Raw genomic sequence first — 18,808 nt, 5'->3', positions numbered from 1 at the left:
GCTTGTTGGGGCTATGAAACAGGGTGAAAACCTGGGCAGAATTAATTATGTAGCATACATCCATCTTGTGGATACTGGTACTTTAGTGTCTTTTGAGAATTGTGATGTTGTAAAATTAAAATAGCTGGTATTTGTTACCAGGAGGCATAAAATCAGAGACAGCACAGTTGGTTGATGGTGACAGTGACTAAGGGGCTAATTGCAGTACCCTCTGGCCTGTGCTTCAATATCTGTCACTGCCAGTCAAATCTGACATGTTGTATATAATTGTGTTGAAATTCCATGTCCTAAATCCTCCAAAATAATCCAAGGAAGGAGATGAGGCAATGGTTTGCTTTTAACTGGAGGGCTCCTGCTTATGTCCTGTGAGGCAGAGTTAGAAGCTGAGCAACTGGGGGACTAGTAACCAGCCTGGCATAGCATTCACTGGTCTGTCATTTCTGTTTCTTGATGCTGGGGGTAATATACAAGGAGATAATAGATTTGTATATTCATATTTCTCACTCTGATGGCTTCCACAACCCTTTATAAAATGCTGAATAAATTCAGTCCTTACTAGGACTTGAGGTAGCAGAGTAACCAAGCACAGCAACACTACAGTCTTACTTGCTTCCTTGAATGAAAGCTCCTGTCAAAGCTCTTGGGACAGCTGGGGAAATAAAGGGGGAAAGTGCCAACATTTGCCTTTACCTAAGGCAAGGATGAGTTTTACAGGTAGGTTAGTAGGATTGAGGCTGAGGAGGATGGGTAAGTGCTGAAGTAATTTCTGTGTATTCTTCTGCATTGCAGCTTGTCTTCAGTAATTTATTAATTCAGGAGCTAAAAGGCTGGAATGTTTTTTTTCTGTTGCAATGTCCCCCTTGTCATCTAGGAGGCCATGGTTCTGTTAGTAAAAGCCTTGTTCCTCTGTCTTGTTGACTCTCCTCATCTCTTAGCACACCTTTGTCATGTTCAGCAGTTGCCTTACACGTTGAACACCCTGCAAGGAGAGGAAAAGGCACCTCACTGTCAGAAGCTCAAAAGTTCTTATTTCTGATTTGTCCTAATTCTCATCAAATTGTCCCATTTCATTTTCCTCTTTCTTTTTTGTGACTCTCCTGTCATTTACATCTGCTGTTATAAATCATTTCCCCATTCCACTGTTGTGCAGCCTTTTTGGTTCCTGCATGATTTTTCTCTACACTAATTATTTTGAGTTGGAGAGAGAAAGCTGATGAGTTACTGGCTCTCTCAGAGCAGGAGTGAGCTGGTGACACTTGCCACTGTGAGGGAGAGTGTTAGGAAAAAATTTCCCAACAGTCTACTCTTAAGGAGAGAGAAGTGACCAGGAGTATATGGTCCATCATGTACCTTGCATAGACCAGACAGGAAAAAGTTCAGTGGCCACAGCTTTGGCTAGAACCTGTCATGGGCTTAAGGGTAAATCTCAACAAACCCATAAGGAAATACACTTGGCTGGTGTGCCAGCATATTTCCACTGATGTTCCTGCTGTCTCCTTTTATCCTCCGGTATCTGCAGGTTAAACATACCTTGATGGAGACATGGGCATTCTTAGGCACTGTTGGTTACTTCCTGAAGCAGGTGCCTGCAGAAGGTCAGGAGGATTGCACTCCTGGGCACCCTCATATTATCCTTCTCTTGGTGCAAAGGGAGCTCCTGGAGACCAGCCTCAGCATTGCTGTCAACCTTTGTTAGGTCCCTGTCACACATGGCCACAAATAGTTAGTTTCCCTGCTGGGAAAGACCACATCTTTTAAAAGCAGGGATAAGCAGCCTTCCGGGCTGGCTTGTACCTATAAGTGTTAGGTCCGTATGAGGAAGTTCCACTATGTAAAGCATGTTTTAAGAACTGTGATGTTTACTGTGACTTCATACCACTGTAGATGGGACCAGGTGGTTGATAAGGTTGTGTCAGACAGCTGAGGACAGGTACCCACAGTTGCTGGCCTGTTTTGTTAGGGTTAACAAATACACTTTAAAGACTGTAACCCTTCTTCCAGAAAAGGAAATGTGTGTCCAGTTACCTGCTAATGTAAAGATGTTAGAAAATGTTTTGTAATCCTGCATGCTCTTGTAGTGCACGTGTGGCTTGGGCAGAAGCAGCATTACATTTATGGAAGAACAGACACTTCTTGCAGTACTTCCAAGTAGCTGTTCCTTAAAGGGCTTCTGTTTCAGTCCAGTCCTGTTCTAACCTAAGTCTAGCTGCAGTTCATGGGGGAGTGTTCCTGTTACTGAAATGGAATGTATTCTTTGTCCACAGACCTTGACAAACTAGACAATGAAAAGAGAGAGCTGATTCAGAACGACATTGCTGCTCTTCATCACTTTTACTCAAAGCACTTGGAGTACCCTGACAATGCTGCCCTTGTAGTTCTCTTTGCACAAGTAAGTGGGTTAGAACACAGCCTGCTTAGGTGGATGGTGCTGTAGGAGTTTAGGCTTTGTGAAAGGAGGAAACGTTGATGGCAGTGGAAGTGGTAGCACTTCACTTAGAGCTGAGTGTGCTTGATGGAGAAGATCCACTTCTTCGAGGACAAGCGGCTGGACATGTCCCATTTCAGTAGGGAAGAGGCTCTTGTCTGCAGGTTTTCTGTGAGGTGCTTCTCAAACACTGAAGATAAGGGGGAAACAGCCTGTATTAGGTTAGGCTTCTTGTGTGCCAAGGATAGCGCAGCTCTTGTTTGACTTAGAGGGCTGCTGGTCTGAGACCCTGCAGGAGCAAAATCCTTCATTCGGGCTTCAAACTTGTGGAAATCCTTGTGGGTTGGGTCATCCTTGTGTTTGACCTTCACAGGGAGTAAACTTCAGAGAAGTAGAAAGAGCAGTCTGAAACTTTGATCTGGTGTGTGGCTTTTAAATGCAGTCAGGTAGTTTGGTCATCTGGAGAGATGAAGGAAGGGCAGCGTGTCTTGTTAGATAACTTCTGAAATGTCACCTCTTTTTTGTGGTGGGTTTTTTTCTTCTCACCTACTCTTCATATGCATCTAAATTGAATGTATTGTAGTGGAAGGAATAACTCGCCAGTGGAATACTGAAAGATCCATTTTCTTCCTTTTTTTTTCCTGGTACTTCAAAATAAGCTAGTTTTAAACTTCAACATCTGAGTAAAAAGTTTAGTTTTGTTTGAGATAGGGGCAAGCGTTGAGTGCTGTGATGAAAGCTGAGGTGGCAGGACCCTGGCACAGTTACTATTTCCTTAATACAGAGGTACTATTACTCTGTAGGGGAATGATTCTTTAACATGTTCAGCATCTGCTCATCATCCATTGTGTTGTTTCTAATGATATTTTTCCCTTCAATGAAAAGTTCTTTCTGTTGTGAAGACTTCACAATTTGTATTTGTCAGAGGGATGCTTCAAAGACATCAGTACATCCAATTTCTTGGGGTGTTTCTGAATACTTTTGTTAGAATGTGGCCAGAATCCCCAAAGGTTATGTTATTTTGGGCTATGACTTTCACTTCACCTCCTGTCCTGCACAAGCTCCACCAGATCATGGTACTTTAACTGACTTCTGTGAATTGCTGACTCCCAGACGCAAGCAGAGGCACGGACTGGATTTCATCTAGTCTTCTCTGGAGATTTAATGTCATCCCTACTTGTCCCCTTAAGCTCACCCTGATCATCTGCCACTGTGGACTTTACCATTTCTTGAACTAAAATCTCCAAAGGTCACTCAGATGCTCCTCAGAAGTGTTTTACAGGACACAGTCTTTTGAGGTTTTAGCCCCAGCATAAATCTTCCTAGAAGAAGGGGAGGAGTGTCTGTACTTGATATGTACAAACACGTTTCCTAAGATCTAGTGAACTTGAGCTAAACCTGATGGTATGGATATGCAGCTGCTCCTTTGTTTTGCTTCAACACTTCCTCTGGCCTCATGTTGTGTACCTTGCTTCTCCATTTGGCATTCCTTCTCCCTGTGGCTCAGGGCAGTCATTTGGGACTTGGATACCTCTGACTCCTTGCTCACTGCTTTTTGTGGGCTTTGTGTGATGTTTCTTACTCAACACAGCTAAGGTATAATCAGTCCTTTAGAGTAGAGCAAAGATTTTGTCCAAACCATCCTTGCCTTTCACTGCTCTCTTCCCCAGGTGCTGGTATCAGTCTCTCTTTTGCCCCTGTAGAACACAGCTCTCGAGACTGGTGCTCTTGTTCCTCAGTCTCACCTTGTCATACTCTTCAAACAGTTTCTCTCTTTTCTCAGGTTCCTGAACTCATCCCTTCCTAGAAGACCTTGCATAATTTCATGCCTCTGTTTGCACATTCTCTTTTCCACCACTGGGAACAACCTCAAGCTCTGGTGTTTTCACTGTTGTCTCTTTACCCTCTCCACGTTGCCCTTTTTAGTCATGCATTCATCAGGTGAAACCAGTGGTATCTCATCCCTTCTGTCATTTCTGATATGATGCATTCAAGAAGTGGGTTGTCTGTGGCTTAGTGGAGGGAGTTGATGATAACTGACTACATATTTTTAAATATTTCCCTGTGATTCAGAACCATCAGGCTGTTCTTCATTTCAGCCTTTGTAGCCCTGTGTTCTCACTTGCTGTTGATATTATCTTTCCCTCCTATTGTTTTTGTATTCAGCAGTTACATTTTGGTTTTGGTTCAGGTATGCTCATGCATTGGCTAGAGCAGTAGCATACCCATCCTGAGAGACAGGGAGCCTTTGGATCCTACCTTGCTAAAAATAGCAGGATAAAGATCAAGCAAAGGTACTTGTGAGTGAATCAGAGAAACACGACTCTAATTGTGAACTCATCCTGAACACTTCATACCTCAGGAGTGGCTTTGGGAAGTATTTGTATATTTCTAAAATCCATTCTGAGCTGCATTCCAGCTTGTGGGACGTACCATTGTTGGTAGCATTTGTTGTCAACTCTTACCCTTCCAGAACAAATACTTACTCTACTTGATTGGCTGTTCCTGTGCCCATTTTAGCTTCAGCTGGACTTAGCCATGTGCTAGTAGTAGTAGTTGTTCTAGTCCTTTACTGGTGCTTCTGTGAACATTTAGGTTGCAGGGAGATGTTGGTGCATGTGGAGAGGGTTCTCTTCGTGTTGACATATATGTGACTTGCAGTGAAAGCAGATTAAAGTACTCGATTGAGGTGCATTTTGGACATTTAGTTGCACAAACCACATTAAACAAAGTTGAAACTCCTGTAAGATTCCCTTGAGTTTAGTGAAATGAAAGAGGGAGAAGGTTTTAAAACCTGCTTGAATCTATTCTATAAAAAAAGACTTACAAACAAGCTCTTTTGGTCCTGTGTCTGTTTAAATTAGGAATACATTTCCTCTCCTACTCTGTCCTTCTTCTGTCCTCTCCTTCCTGCGTCTCTATTAGGCTCGAATCTTTCTCACTGCCTTTGTTGTTCTTTATATGTGTTTTAGCTGTAGCTGATATGTGCAGTGCTTGGTGACAGCTGTCGTTGTGGCAGGTCTCTGTACCATATGCTCCATGAAGGCTGTGAACTGCCCCAGCCTGGCTGACTTTGCTGCTGTTCATCCCCACATCCTGATACGTGCATTTCTACTCTGGCCCTTTATTTGTTATGGCCAAATGAGGACTCTCTGCCCTGTCAGTGTCGGGCATTGTTTTGTGCAATGGCCTGACACTTTCAAGCCCCATTTCTCTTGGTGGGCTTCCCAAGGAGCAGCCACTCAACACCGTGTCCTGAGCAGGTGCAAGTGTTGGGACTGTCAGTTCTTTAGTGTTCTGCACGTTCCTTTGAACAGGGGCCTTGTCTTCACTTTTTAAGGTGTCTTGTAGCTCTCTGTGAGTACTGCTGAGGTGGAAAGAAAACTGTAAGCAAATTACTGCAGTGGACTTTGAAGTATGAGAAGGTGCCATGTGAGTGTGGAGTGCTCAGCTGACCAGAAGCTGATCTAGTCTCTTCCTTTTTTTCCTTAGGTTAACTGTAATGGCTTCACAATTGAAGACGAAGAACTCTCTCATTTGGGATCAGCCATATTTCCTGAGTAGGTGGATGTTAATATTTTTCAAGTAAAATTAACTTATTTTAAAACCCCTGAAGATTCTTGCACATCTATGGATGTAGATCTTTACTGAAAGAAATTTAATTAAACACATAATTGTCTTGGTTTAAATGTCTTTGATTAGCAAATAAAATGCGGCCAAAGGTTTGCTGCAGGTTTCCTTAAATATCTGGTGATTTTGGTAAAATTGCACTTGTGATTTGTTTTGAAGCTTAGATTATGAACTACATGCAGGTTGGTAGGAAACGCTTCCTTGGCTAGCAGGTTTTGGACAGGGACATCATGTAATGATCAAAGCAAAATGGAGAGGATTGCAGGTGACTTGCTCTATTCACAACTTTCTGTTTTGGCTGGATATAATCCTTCACCTGGTGTTCTCTTAACAACATCCCTTCTACCTTTGTTCCTTGGCAAACAGTAAATCCCTTTCATATCTTCTTTCAGCCTCCTTGTTATGGCAGTGGAAAAAATAGGTGCATGTTTCTTAGCTTTACAAGTAAACTGCAGATGTTGTTAACTGGGGGAGCACAGCTCTCTTTAAGGCTGAGGAACATTTCTTCCATTTAAGTCTGTCCTTCCCACTCCATGTAGCAATGAAGGATATTTTCCAGCCCTGTTCTTTGCAAGCCCTGTACTGAAAGTGTTATCACTGTCTGCTTAGGTTGGCTTCCTTGTGAGGCATAGATTACTAGTAGTTTATCTGTGTCAAAGTAATCTGAAACTTCCAGATGCCAAATATGAAGCAGGACCTGATTTTGTTAAGTGCTGCATACAGACAATAGTAGATAGTCCTTGCTTCACAGATTCCCCTTCTGCAGGCAGGCCTGTCTGAAGTCCATATCTGTGATCTACAGATTGGAAATTAAGCCCTTGAAATACCCAGGATCAGAGTCATGGTGGGGAGAGGAGAGAATGAAACCAGGATGTTCTGGAAACATGTCTAACACCGCCCTTTGTTTGTAAATGATCAGTGTGCAAGAGCCAGATCTTTCCTACTTAACAGCTATGCCTGTGAGCTTAAAAGGCTGAAGAGACAATTATGATTTTGCTAGAGAAAGAATTAAAATTATACATTTTATCTCAAATAAGCAGCAAATTGCACTTTCTCCAAGCTTGGTAGTAAGGGGGAGTGCTTTTCTCTAGCAGGCCCAAGTTTTTCTGTAAGCTGTGTACTTGTGTGAGAGAGATCTCTTCCTTCCCCACTTCACAAATGGAGGCTGTTTACGTTTTCATAGAAGCCTTAGGTTGTGGTGCAGCAAATGACTTCTGTTTTCCTGTATTTGCTTGTTTCCTTTAGGTTAAATTTGTTTCTCTTCCTTTCTCCTCTGAGGAAAACAGTCTGTCTATCAAGGGTACCTAAATAGGATGTAGATAGTTAAGCTATGTGAATGCCTCTGTTAGCTGTCCCGTAGCACTGTAAGAATGGGGAAATAATAAGTTGCCTGGTCCTGCAATAATGGGATTAAAAAACTGTGATGATTCATTAGCACAGCCATTCTTCGTATCATTACAATAAATAACACTACAACAGGTTTTACCAAGGTTACCTTCATGTTAAGCCTCAGAATACAGCTTACAGAGGGAGACTGACTCAGTCTTTCAGACTTACTTGTAAAGTGGTGCGTAGCTCTTTGCCTGTTGCTGTTGGTGGTGGGTTAAAAGGTTTACTTTTCTGCTTTTGCAGTGTTGCATTGATGAACCATAGTTGTTGCCCAAATGTGATTGTAACTTACAAGGGGACCTTGGCTGAAGTCAGAGCTGTTAAAGAGATTGAGCCTGGAGAGGAGGTAAATGCACTGTGTTTGAAAGTACTCTGTATGCACACATCCTAAGCGTACGGTCCGTTCTGCTTTTCAGGATTCATTCCAATCAATTTAATCATAGGGAGGAAGGGTCTTGTTTCTCAGACAAGTGTAAGATGTTGTTATGGAAAGTTGGGGTGGGTCTGGAGGGATTCTCGGAGGCGGTGTCCTCTTTTGTGTTAAAACAAGGGAAGGGCACCTGCAGCAGTCACTGTGTATCTGCCAGCTCTGTCTCACTTTACCCAGCTGTAAAATGAGGCTGAGTTTACTGATGTTTGGCTGCTGCTTTGAAATTCCAAGATCAAAGCAAATTATTACTGCTGTAATAGTTCCCAGTATAATAGTGATGTATTAGAATTGAAGCCAGAATAAACAAGGTAAATGGGTACAGATAAGTCCTCTGACTTCTGTTTGGACACAGCATCCACAAAACATGGGACTTAGTTGTATCACCTCAGCAGTGTTTGCTGGGAATTCCCAGGAGCACAGGAGTGGGGTTTTAGGTGGAGTGAAACTGAACAGTGGTGGCTAAAATTCTGGGCAGTTGAGTAAGGCTCTGGGTTTACCTTGAAACTTTCTCAGTCAAATAATGGACTTGGCAGGGCTGCTTCTTGTTTGAAAAAGAAAAGAGAAAAGATGTTAAACAGACTAGAGGAGGATGTTCAAATATCTGCAGGGGGTGAAGCTGCGGAACACTCTCTCTGGGGATGGAGTTTGCCAGTTTGCATAGAGTTTCAATGGCTCATTTGTTAATGTTAATTTAGGCAAGGTTAATGCTGCTCAAAATAAGCTCAGATTTGGTTTTGGTAACTCCTGTTGCTTCTGAAGTGTGTGACAGTTTTGGAGAGGGCGAGGGAGATTATTTTTGTGGATTACAGCTGTTCACCATTGCGAACAAAAGGAGCGTATATGCTGGAAGGGTGAATGACTCGTGTGAGCAACTTCTTTTTATGCCATTTACTAACACAGTGATTGGTCTGTGATGTTGGCAAATGCATTGTGGTAATGGACAAGGGCTGATCCTGGTAAGGGAGTTTTACTGTGGTTATTCCAGGTGTTTTCAGTGGTTTTGGGGAGGGCTGACTCTGAGAGGTAGTGGTGCGGAGTATTGACCATGCGTAGCATACTCTTTTGATTGAGTTGTGTCTAAAAAGCTGCATCAGTTCTCCAGGACGTCGTGGCTTTTGTGAGTTCACTCTTCTGACACTCCAGAAACGCGAGGTGGTGGTTTTGCTGGGCTCTGTGCGGTCTTACAGCCTGTGTCTCCACCTTCAGCTTCAGTGGAGTCATTGCATCGCAACGTTTTTAGCGTTTCGGGTGTAAATGCGGTTCCAGCGTTAATTCGTGCTTTGAAAATAAGGGAGGGAGGAGTGTGAGGGAAAGTGTGAGATCGCACAGAATCAGAAGAACATGTACTGTATGAAATTACACCTACATTTGACTTTAAAGAAGAAAGAAACTTTAAGCATAAAGACTGAGCAAAACATTTCAAATAGCTAGAAATGAGGAAATGGAACTAAAGCTGTTCCTCAGTCTGCAAAATGATCAACTGCACTGTGCATGACATGTTTCTTGGGGGAGATCTCACTTTAAAACTAGAGCATTAAAGCTAGTTGCAGGGGTTCTTTTCTGAAGACCATTGAAGTGGAGGAAAACTTAAGAATAGCGAGTATGAAGGGCTTTTAACATGTTCAAAAGCAGGTTTTCTTTGCTCTAAAATATTGCTGCTGAAGTAAATCTGGTATTCATTCTCCTAGAACTGGAGCACTGGGCCTCTCTTCTGAGATCTAAAGGTCTTGTCCGAAGTTTCTAAAGCTCCCAGCGACTGCTGTTGCCCCAATTTTTTAGGTTTTCAGAAAGAAAAATTTGAGATTCCAGCTCCAAAAAAACCAGGCCACTGTGATTTAGCCTACGCGGGATACCTGAAATCATTATTTTACTTATGAAAAGTAGGCGTCTCTTTGTAGTCTGACAGGAACCCGAGATTTATGCTGTGGTAGTTCCCTTATCCACACCTGAATCTTGCTGTCCTGGGTTTAAGCCAGGGTAGTATTTGAGGGAAATTCCATAATGAACAGGAAAGGAAACACTTCTCTGTGAGATTGCAAACTGCAACTCCGGGTGCTGCCGAGAGGCTTGGAATGTGAGGGAACAGGCAGGTGATATGGCTGCGGGGATCCACGGGGTTGCATGAATGTGTAGCTGTCATACTACATACACCAGAAGCAGTAGTGATAAATATGTATAGTTACACTGCTTTTCACTGATTGCTGTGTTTTTACTGCATAGGTTTTCACCAGCTATATTGACCTCTTGTATCCCACAGAAGACAGAAATAACCGGCTAAGAGACTCCTATTTCTTTGATTGTGATTGCAGGGAGTGTGTTACCAAAGAAAAGGTAATAAAATTGGTGTGAAATATGCTTCTGACTGGCAAGGTGCCTACCCAGCTCCTTAGATGTAATATTCCATCTTGAATTACGTTTTGGAAAGCAGGATAAAGGGGGTGGGATGGTTTTGTTCTTCTGTCTACAAGACTTTCTGATGCTCATTCTTTCCACTGTAATCATGACAGGTCAGGAAATTTCTTGGTAGAGGCCTATTTAAAGTTGAGCTACAAAGCAAAGATGAAAACTCTGCTAAAAGTAGATAATTACACTGTGTCTGCACTACCTGACCAAAAGCATTTAGCTCAAAACTCACTTTTTTTGGTAACTGCATGTTTCCTACCAGCTCCCAGTGAGTGACTCCTGCTTGGAGCATTTCTGGGGTACAGTCCTGCTGCAGTTCCTGGTTGGGACATTTCAGCCAGTTCTAGGTGACATAGTAAGACATTGCTGGATGGTTTGGAATCCTGCAATGGCATTAAAACCATGTTCTCGTGGACAGGGTGGCCCCTTGTGATGTGCAGGCCAGATTTATGTTCATAAGACATATGGTGCCTTCAAAGGACAAAGGCAGGTGTTGAGACAGTGTTCCTTAAAGCAAGGCATTAGTTATTTTGAAGAAAAGCTCTTATGGGGGACAAAATAAGGTACCCAAATCCGAGAGATACGGAAACAAGTGTACCTGTGCAGCCATTTGCACCTCTTTCACTGGAGGTCCAAGGAGAACTAAGCTTTGTGTGGCTTATCCGTCGTTCCAGCCAAGATCACTCTGGTTGGCATCATCTGATCCTTATAATTCCAGATACTTTTTCCCCCCATTTTCACAAAGGTGTCTTTTTTTAAGAGCTGCTTCCCAGACTGACCCACAACCCTCTCCTTCCTCTAACTGGTAGCATCTTCTGTAACTCTTTGCAAACAGTACCCAGTATTCTCGTTTGGGGCTGTTCTGTTGATACTGTAGTTGTGTTTCTCCCCACAGTTACTTTGCTAATTTTGCTACTGAGTTTAATGAAGCCAGGATTTCTGCTGTGATTTCCAACGATGTGTTACTCCTGGGATCACCTGCAACTCAGCATCCTCCAACTGCAGAAAGAGTCCCCTATAGCCCTCTCAGCTGGAAGATGATAATAAAGGAAAAAGACATCTAGCAACAATGTGAGGCTTAAACAGCCAAAGGTTGTCTCCAGATTGCAGTTTACTCCTCACGGAGTATAGCAAGTCAGATAGAAAGATAAGAGTAAGTGGAGCTGTCCAGCAGAAACCACAAAGTATGTGGAAACGTGTCTGTAGATACGAAGATCTGTATTCAATAACATCTCATTTTCAAATGAGCTGACACTTGGTGCTAGTCCCAAGGTATTTTGGCTTTTCTAGCCTTAAAACTAAATTAGTTTTAATCCTTAATCTCTGTAAGCAGTGAAATTTCCGATGTAAAACTGCTTTCATCACAACATTGAAAAGCTCTTGGATCTTTCAAAAGAAAGGGACTTCATGGAAGCAGAGGATGGCAGATGAACTGGAAGGCACAGAGCATTCTAGGCTTCCTAGCCAAGGCTTTAGAGGAAAATTGCAGGTGCACATTTTACCTTTGTTTTTAAGTTCTTTGAAGAGCTTAAGTCCCCATCTGTGTCTTTTTATTAGAGTAATTTTGTGTAGCAGGTGCACCTTTATTTGTAGGGCTTGGAACATGATTTATAATGTCTATTGTGTTTCCTTCAGGATAAAGAGAAACTGGAAATCTGCAAGCTGAATGATCCTCCATCAGCAGAGACAGTGCGGGACATGATCAAATATGCCAGGAATGTGATTGAGGAATTCAGGAGAGCCAAGCACTACAAATATATCCTTTGTCTCACCCTGACTCGTCTGGCTTGGTGTGGGACCTAAAAACCTTACCTGCTGCATTGCTTCTGAGGTACCTGTGGGAGAAATGGTGTAACCATTAGAAGTTACCTCTGTCCTCTTTGTGTCTGAAAAGCTGTCTTGGTGGTGTGGGATTGTGAGATCCTGTGTTTGTTCCTTCCTGTGTGGTTCTCAGTTTTGAAGAGTGCAGCAGGCGGCTGTCTCCACACAGCAAGCCAGAGGCTGGAGCGAGTGTAGGTGTGTGCTTGCGTTACTCTGCTGTCATGGTGCCCTGCTTTGAGACAGAGCATGTGAGGCTGCAGCTATTGCTGGGGGTCACAAGCCTGGATGTTACAACACTGCTGTGACGCAGGCAAAATTGCGAGGTTCGTGGGGCCAGCAGCAGACCAGGCTGTCTCATGCCTGATTCAGTACCTGCTGCTTGGGGAATTTCACTGCCCCTTCTTCCGACACACTGTTGATGCGGTGGTGGTCCAGGAAAGCCGCTTTTTTGTTGCTTTTTAAATCTGAAAGCTAGTTTTGTAGAATATCTGAGTAGGAGGGGAGCAAACTCATGAGCAGAATATACCTCTGAGTATAAAATACCCCTCAGAGTAGCTCTGGGGTTGTAGCATAGATGCTTTGATGCCATTTGAAAGAAAAGAGGACTTCTGAGAACCATTATGAACAAGGTCAAGTCTGTGCTGCTTTGGCATTACCCGGTAGTTGTCTAATGAGAGGCCATCTATTTATTGGGTTCCTTGACTTCATACCTCCTAGTGAATTACTGGAGATCTGTGAGCTCAGCCTGGACAAGATGGGTGCAGTGTTTGAAAACAGCAATGTTTATATGTTACATATGATGTACCAGGCCATGGGTGTGTGTCTCTACGTGCAGGACTGGGAAGGTGCACTGCGTTATGGGCAAAAAATTATCAGACCATACAGGTAAATATGAGACTCCTTGGGTTTTTTTTTTTAGTGTGCTAATTCAGTTAGCTGAATAATTAAGACAAATTTGGGCAGAGCTCGCTTCTTTCAGTACATGTTGTATAAACATGCTACCCATAACATCACTGCTTGAAAAGGAATGTTTAATGCTGGGATAGATCTTGTTTCTGTCAAAAAGTGGTCTGCACGATATAGCAGAAGGTGCCTGAGAGCCTTGCTTTGTGTTCTCAAAGTAAGTCTGTACCACCCTGGGGACTGTGCTAGTTCTGCTCAGCTAGACTGTGGGGGTTTTTAATATCCTAATACTTGACTAAAGCAGAGCTTCAGTTTGCATCAGGTAGTGGAGGCAAAGCTGTTGCTGTGCCTCCTGCCCTCTCCCAGTCCTTGCCTTTTTCCAATACCCAAGGCTGGGGCTGAGCAGCAGAGGGAGCTGGAGCTGAGCTCAGCTCTGGCACTGGGGGGCTGGGGGTGCTCTGTGGTCCCGGAGCTCCACCGTCCTGGTGCTGGAGGTGTGGGAGATGCACAGGCTACAGGACCATGTGGGGCAAGGCAGCACAGAGCCTCCGCAGGGAGAACTCCGTCCCCTCTCCAGTCATTCCTCCTGTGTTCTCACAGTGGTGATCTCCTTCATCAGAGCCAGCCAGTTACATGCTGTATCTGATCCTGCCATAAATCTCCCAAGCAGATTCTCATCTTGAGACATCATTTTCTTGCCAGCTGGGGGGAGTGCAAGTAAAGCTCTCCCTTTGGAGCAGATGCCAACATAAAGTCACAGATCGCTTGGCAGAGAGCAGCAATACAAAGAAGGAGCCAACATTCCCCCTTCTGGGGGTGCAGTACTATTTATCTTCCCTGGGACTTGCCCAGGCCCTCTGGCTTGGAGCCTGGCATTCCAGGTCAGCTCTGCTGAGCTGGACCGTGCTAGCTTAGTGTGAGCACAGGGTTGCATGTGTGCTGTAGAGCTGCTGAGGGCCCCTCGCCTTGCCTTAAAGACCAAATCTTGTGGAATAGGCAGAGTTACTTCTGTGGCTCCAAACCCTCCTAACAATGCAGCCTCTTTCTGTAGCTGGCTAGATTAAAACTCGTGGCAGAAAGTCATTGCCATCTGACAGCTGTTCCGAGGCATATGGCAGTTTCAGTTCCATTCCCAGCGGACAGGCGTCTCCATCCCAGGCACAACTGGCGCTGGCTCCTGGCGGTCACAGCAGTGGGATGAGCAGTGAATGGGCAGGGGCAGCGAGAGGCAGCTTCTTGCCCCCAGGAGGGATGCAGGGGCTGGGGAAATGCGATGAAACTGCCAGGTTTGATCAAGCTGAGTCCCTTTCTCTCTTGCAGTAAACATTATCCCCCCTACTCGCTGAATGTTGCTTCTATGTGGCTGAAACTGGGGAGACTCTACATGGCGCTGGAGAACAGACCGGCTGGAGTTAAAGCCCTGAAGAAGGTATTTATTTCCAGGTTTCTTCATTAACAGTACCAGTTCAGGCATGGGCTCATTGAAAACACTGCGTGCTGCTCTGTCAGCAAGCCGGGCTTGGTAGGAAATGCACCATGTGTTAATCATCTATTTGGTTACTAGATTTTGGGCTCAGTTTTCCTTTTGCAGTATTGGTCTGTTGTTGCACGCAAGGGGTCTTGCCTTGTCATGATGGACTTCTGCAGGAATTGGAGTCGTATGCTTAAAGTCATATGGACTCATATATATGCTTAAACATTTGCTATATGTTCTTCCTTGAGCTAGAGCTGTGCTTGTGTAAATGGAGAACTCCAGCTTCTCGCTTGCTAGGTAAGGACAGAGAAAATGCTTGGCTCTTGGAAAAGGTACATAGTGTTTCCATGAAGCCTGTGATTTCTATATCCAAGTTAAACTAGGCATGCTTTTGGTAGTTATTTGTCCTGGAACAAATTGATTTTTAAATAGCTGAAGGGAATTCAATGCATCTGGTAATGCTGAAGTTGGCACATGCAGCATTTGGGCTTCTATTTTTCTTCACCCCTTTTTATTAGTCTATTCCCTTATGCTTTAGGGGTTTTTTTATTAGGCTGTACCATGTTTCTTGACTCTCTTCCCCTGTAGCTGTTGGACAGAAGTTTATTGTCATTTCTTAGGCCTCAGTGACTACTGCAGCATACAATGACTTGGTGTGGAATGGCACCATAGTTGGGGTTTCTTTCTTCCTTTTTAGACGCTGGCAAGTTTCTAGCCAGCAATAACAGAGCCATGGTGATAGATACTACACAAATATATACTCTAAAACTTAACTGTTACCTAGCTCAAATTTAACATAGGTTTTCCTTCACTGTGGTGTTAAAGCTTTGACTAAAACTGGGAGTTGTGCCAGTAGGAACATGGGCTGGGGGCTGGGAACTGGAGGTAGGTTTGTTGGCATAGTTCGCTTACTTCCTAACACAAATGTTTTCTAATGACTCACTTCCAAAAGCGGCCTACGGGAACTGCCCAAAGTTATCCCAGCCCCTGCTGTTTGGGATTTAGTGGAAAAACAAAACCATTGTTCTCTGTCTGTTTGCAACCAGCTCCTCCAGAAGGCCCTCCTTCCTTTCTTGTTTTGGGCAGGAGCAGCAGTGGAGTCAGTTCTCAACTGCTCCTGAGGTGGAACCAAAGGCTCTTATTGCGCTGATTTAAATATAAGAGCATAATTCTAGAAGAGTTTCCTGAGGAGAAAATGCCTACGTGCTCTGGGGGCTGGCATGTCACCATTCGTTGCTTGAGCTTAGCACGGTGGGCTTTGAATGGTCTCAGACTTTCAAGTGGGAATCTTGCCTCTGCACCCACTCCACAGCGCAGGGTGAAGAGGGGCAGGGACGTGCACGGCAGTGGGTTTGGCTGCCTGAAATATTGGCTCTTGGGAGCAGAGCAGGGATGAGTACAGCAGCCTGGCAAGACTGTGCTTTTGCCTCAGTGGTTGCCTGAGCCATTGCTTCCTTTGGGAAGCAGCTGTAGCCCTGGAACTGATGGAAGGTTCACAAAAGCGAGCCTAGAATGTCTTAATGCAACTCCGGCAGTGGGCCTGCTCCAACAGCTGAAGGATGAACTGGTAGGAACAGAGCTGGGGCTGACAGTGGTTAAGTCAAGTCCTCTGCCAGAACATCACCCACTCCACTTGCAGTTTTCTGTCCTGGAGCTGGTTGCATTCAAAGTAGTTTTGTCAGGAATATCATTTTGAAAGGTGCTGTGGGACCCTGTAAGATGAAAGATGTGTTCTCTGAATGTAAAACCTTTATTACTTAGTTTTGAATTCCATTTTATTTCCTACTGGGTTTATGACTACAAGGGGACAAAAAGTAGCCAGAGGTGTCAGACTGTTTCAAACCTCTAAAGCGAGTATTTATAGCCTGGTGTTATATAGGAATCAATTGTGTGAATAGTTTTTTCTTTTCATAGGCAATTGCTATCATGGAAGTAGCACACGGGAAGGATCATCCATACATTTCGGAGATCAAAAAGGAATTAGAGGACCACTGAGCCTTTGAATCTATGCAATCCTTCAAACCTTTAGTTAAAAGCCTTGTTACGGAAGCCTTCAGGAGCGCTTTGAAATGTGGTAGAGTATGAACACAATTTGGCCTATAATTGGAATAACAAACACACTTAGGCCTGGCAAAACGTTCCCAGTTTCCACACATCTACAATTGCCTTTTTTTTTCCTTTTTTTTTTTAAGGAGGCATCCATCGTTTCTTAAAGGTGATGCCTTTTGACAGCTCATATGCAAAAGTGGCCATTTTTTTCTCTGTGGATTTTAATGTCTATCATCTTATTTGTGTAAAGTAAATAAAGTCATCTTGACCCTTCTTGGGCGCAATAGTTTTGTGACATCCACTTTTGCCTAAGCTGTTTCATTTAATCTTAACTAACTAACTAGCAAAAGCTGTACTTTTTTAGTTTAGTATCCAGTTCCTCGTCTCACTAATCATTTTTGTTTGCAGTGCTAATTCCAGGGGATTCATCACTGCAAGGCCCTGGAGCTCAGCATGTCCTGTACAGTGGATGCTGGTGCCTATGGCAGAGCTGGAAGGCTTGCACAAGGCAGGAATGATGCAACTTCTGGCTTTTTAACCCTCTTTACAAGTTAAAGTGAATTCAGTGCAGAGGAGAGCTCGTATTTCCTTATAGCCATACCTTTGCCTCCAGTGAAGTAAAACTATTCTACTCATATGTTAGAAATTACTTTTAATAGAGGAACAAGAACACGTTCTTAGGAAAAAATCCAGGACTTAAGTATGGACAGAGAAAGCTAAGCCTGGAGGGTGTTTCTTCCCTCCATAGAATGGTTTGGGTTGGAAAGGGCTTGAAGATCATCCAGTTCCAACTCCCGGCCATGGGCAGGGACACCTCACACTAGACCATGTGGCCCAAGGCTCCATCCAGCCTGGCCTTGAACACTGCCAGGGATGAGCGGCAGGAGCTTGCTTTTAAGGCTGGGGGAGGGAAGAGGAAGCAGAGCGTGGCTGTGTACTGCCAGCACCAAAGCTGAAATATGCTGCACAGTAAAACTGCATGACCTTTCCATACGGCTTTCACAGCTTATAAAGTATGGTGAGAGAAAGAGCACACCTCGTCATCAAGAACTCCATCATACTTCCTTTTTGTAAGCGCTGCTCTGGAAACAAAACTGCTGGAGAGCAAGCTTTCATTTTGCTGAAAGCTCTCGTTGCTCCCTCACCAGCAGCTGTTGCTGGACTACATAAAACTGCACCAGGCCTTATGATTCCAGGAAGCCAAGGAAGATGGCACCAGCTATTTTTATCCTAACCTTATCTTGTCAAGTAAACCCTCATCCAGGGAAGTAGCACCTTCACTTCAGAAAGTCTCTCCGGAACCCAGACCATACCTCAACGCTGAAGAATCAGCTTAGCCAAGCAGGATCACCAGCGGGAGCCTTGCCCTTACAGAACGTTCTCGAAGCTCGCTGCAGCCCTGGCTGTGCCTGTCAGTTTCACATGGGAAGGTGACACAAGCAAGGTAGGTACAAACACAAAACCTTAAACTGTTACAGGAGAGAACACAGAGCACAAGCATAGTTTTCCTTGAAAAAAAAAAAGGTTTATTGTATACTGTGAATATGAAGGACTGCCTTACCAAAAACCTTAGTGACTGCAGCCAGTCTCGGGTTTGCCAAAGCATATCATAAACTATTTACACAAAGACAGTTAAAAGGGTAAAAAATTACTGCAGTCAATTAATGCTGAACAGAACTTTATAAAAAGAGAAGGAAAAGAAACAGTGCAAAAATACTGTCAAAAGTAATCAGTTCTATACACAAGATAAAACTGACAAGCATAAGCTTATGGACTGATATGAATAATACATTAGAATATAAAATAGCATGCATAGATTTTTTTTTTTTATTCTTTTTTTAAAGGCTTTCAATAGCATAGAATTAGTTCTTGCCATTCAGCCCTACCGGGGTGGGGGGGGCAGGAGGGGCACATAACTGATGCCTCATGTCTCTACAAAAGATGTACATACAACGAGGGGGTGAGATTCAGCTCACTATTCTGTGCTGAACTGTCACGTACACAGTTACAGAACAAATAAACCAGGAAGCATCGAAATATTAAAGTAAAACAGGGCAGTAAAATCCAGTGACATAAAACTTACTTAAACGTGTTATTTCATGTAACATGTCCCACACAATTATAAATGGGAATATTACAGTCATCTGCAGGTGTAAACTTTTCTCCTTTGTAAAATTGCCCAAGAAAGGTACTAGTAAGGAAAACGTGGTTTCCATATGGTGCAATTGCAACAAGATAAACATCCTATTAACAGTGTTTCTGGCACGTAAGATTTGTTTTCTTT

General features: G+C 43.7%; 1 protein-coding gene across 1 annotated transcript in view; it reads left to right on the top strand.

Annotated features, from left to right (window-relative positions):
- SMYD2 (SET and MYND domain containing 2) overlaps positions 1-16,801 on the top strand; it is a 26,110-nt gene extending 9,309 nt beyond the window's left edge. The window contains exons 4-11 of the mRNA XM_010010667.1: positions 2,265-2,389; positions 5,918-5,985; positions 7,688-7,790; positions 10,095-10,205; positions 11,913-12,033; positions 12,809-12,983; positions 14,322-14,430; positions 16,390-16,801. Of these exons, the coding sequence (XP_010008969.1) occupies positions 2,265-2,389; positions 5,918-5,985; positions 7,688-7,790; positions 10,095-10,205; positions 11,913-12,033; positions 12,809-12,983; positions 14,322-14,430; positions 16,390-16,470 (893 nt within the window). The 3' untranslated portion in view covers positions 16,471-16,801. The remainder of the gene's footprint in view (positions 1-2,264; positions 2,390-5,917; positions 5,986-7,687; positions 7,791-10,094; positions 10,206-11,912; positions 12,034-12,808; positions 12,984-14,321; positions 14,431-16,389) is intronic.
- The last annotated feature ends 2,007 nt before the right edge of the window (positions 16,802-18,808 follow it).

The sequence above is a fragment of the Nestor notabilis genome, unplaced genomic scaffold, assembly GCF_000696875.1.
Source record: "Nestor notabilis isolate BGI_N333 unplaced genomic scaffold, ASM69687v1 scaffold3893, whole genome shotgun sequence".
Classification (NCBI taxonomy): domain Eukaryota; kingdom Metazoa; phylum Chordata; class Aves; order Psittaciformes; family Psittacidae; genus Nestor; species Nestor notabilis.
The sequence above is the reverse complement of the archived record's forward strand: the minus strand, read 5'-3'. Positions and strand labels throughout refer to the sequence as shown.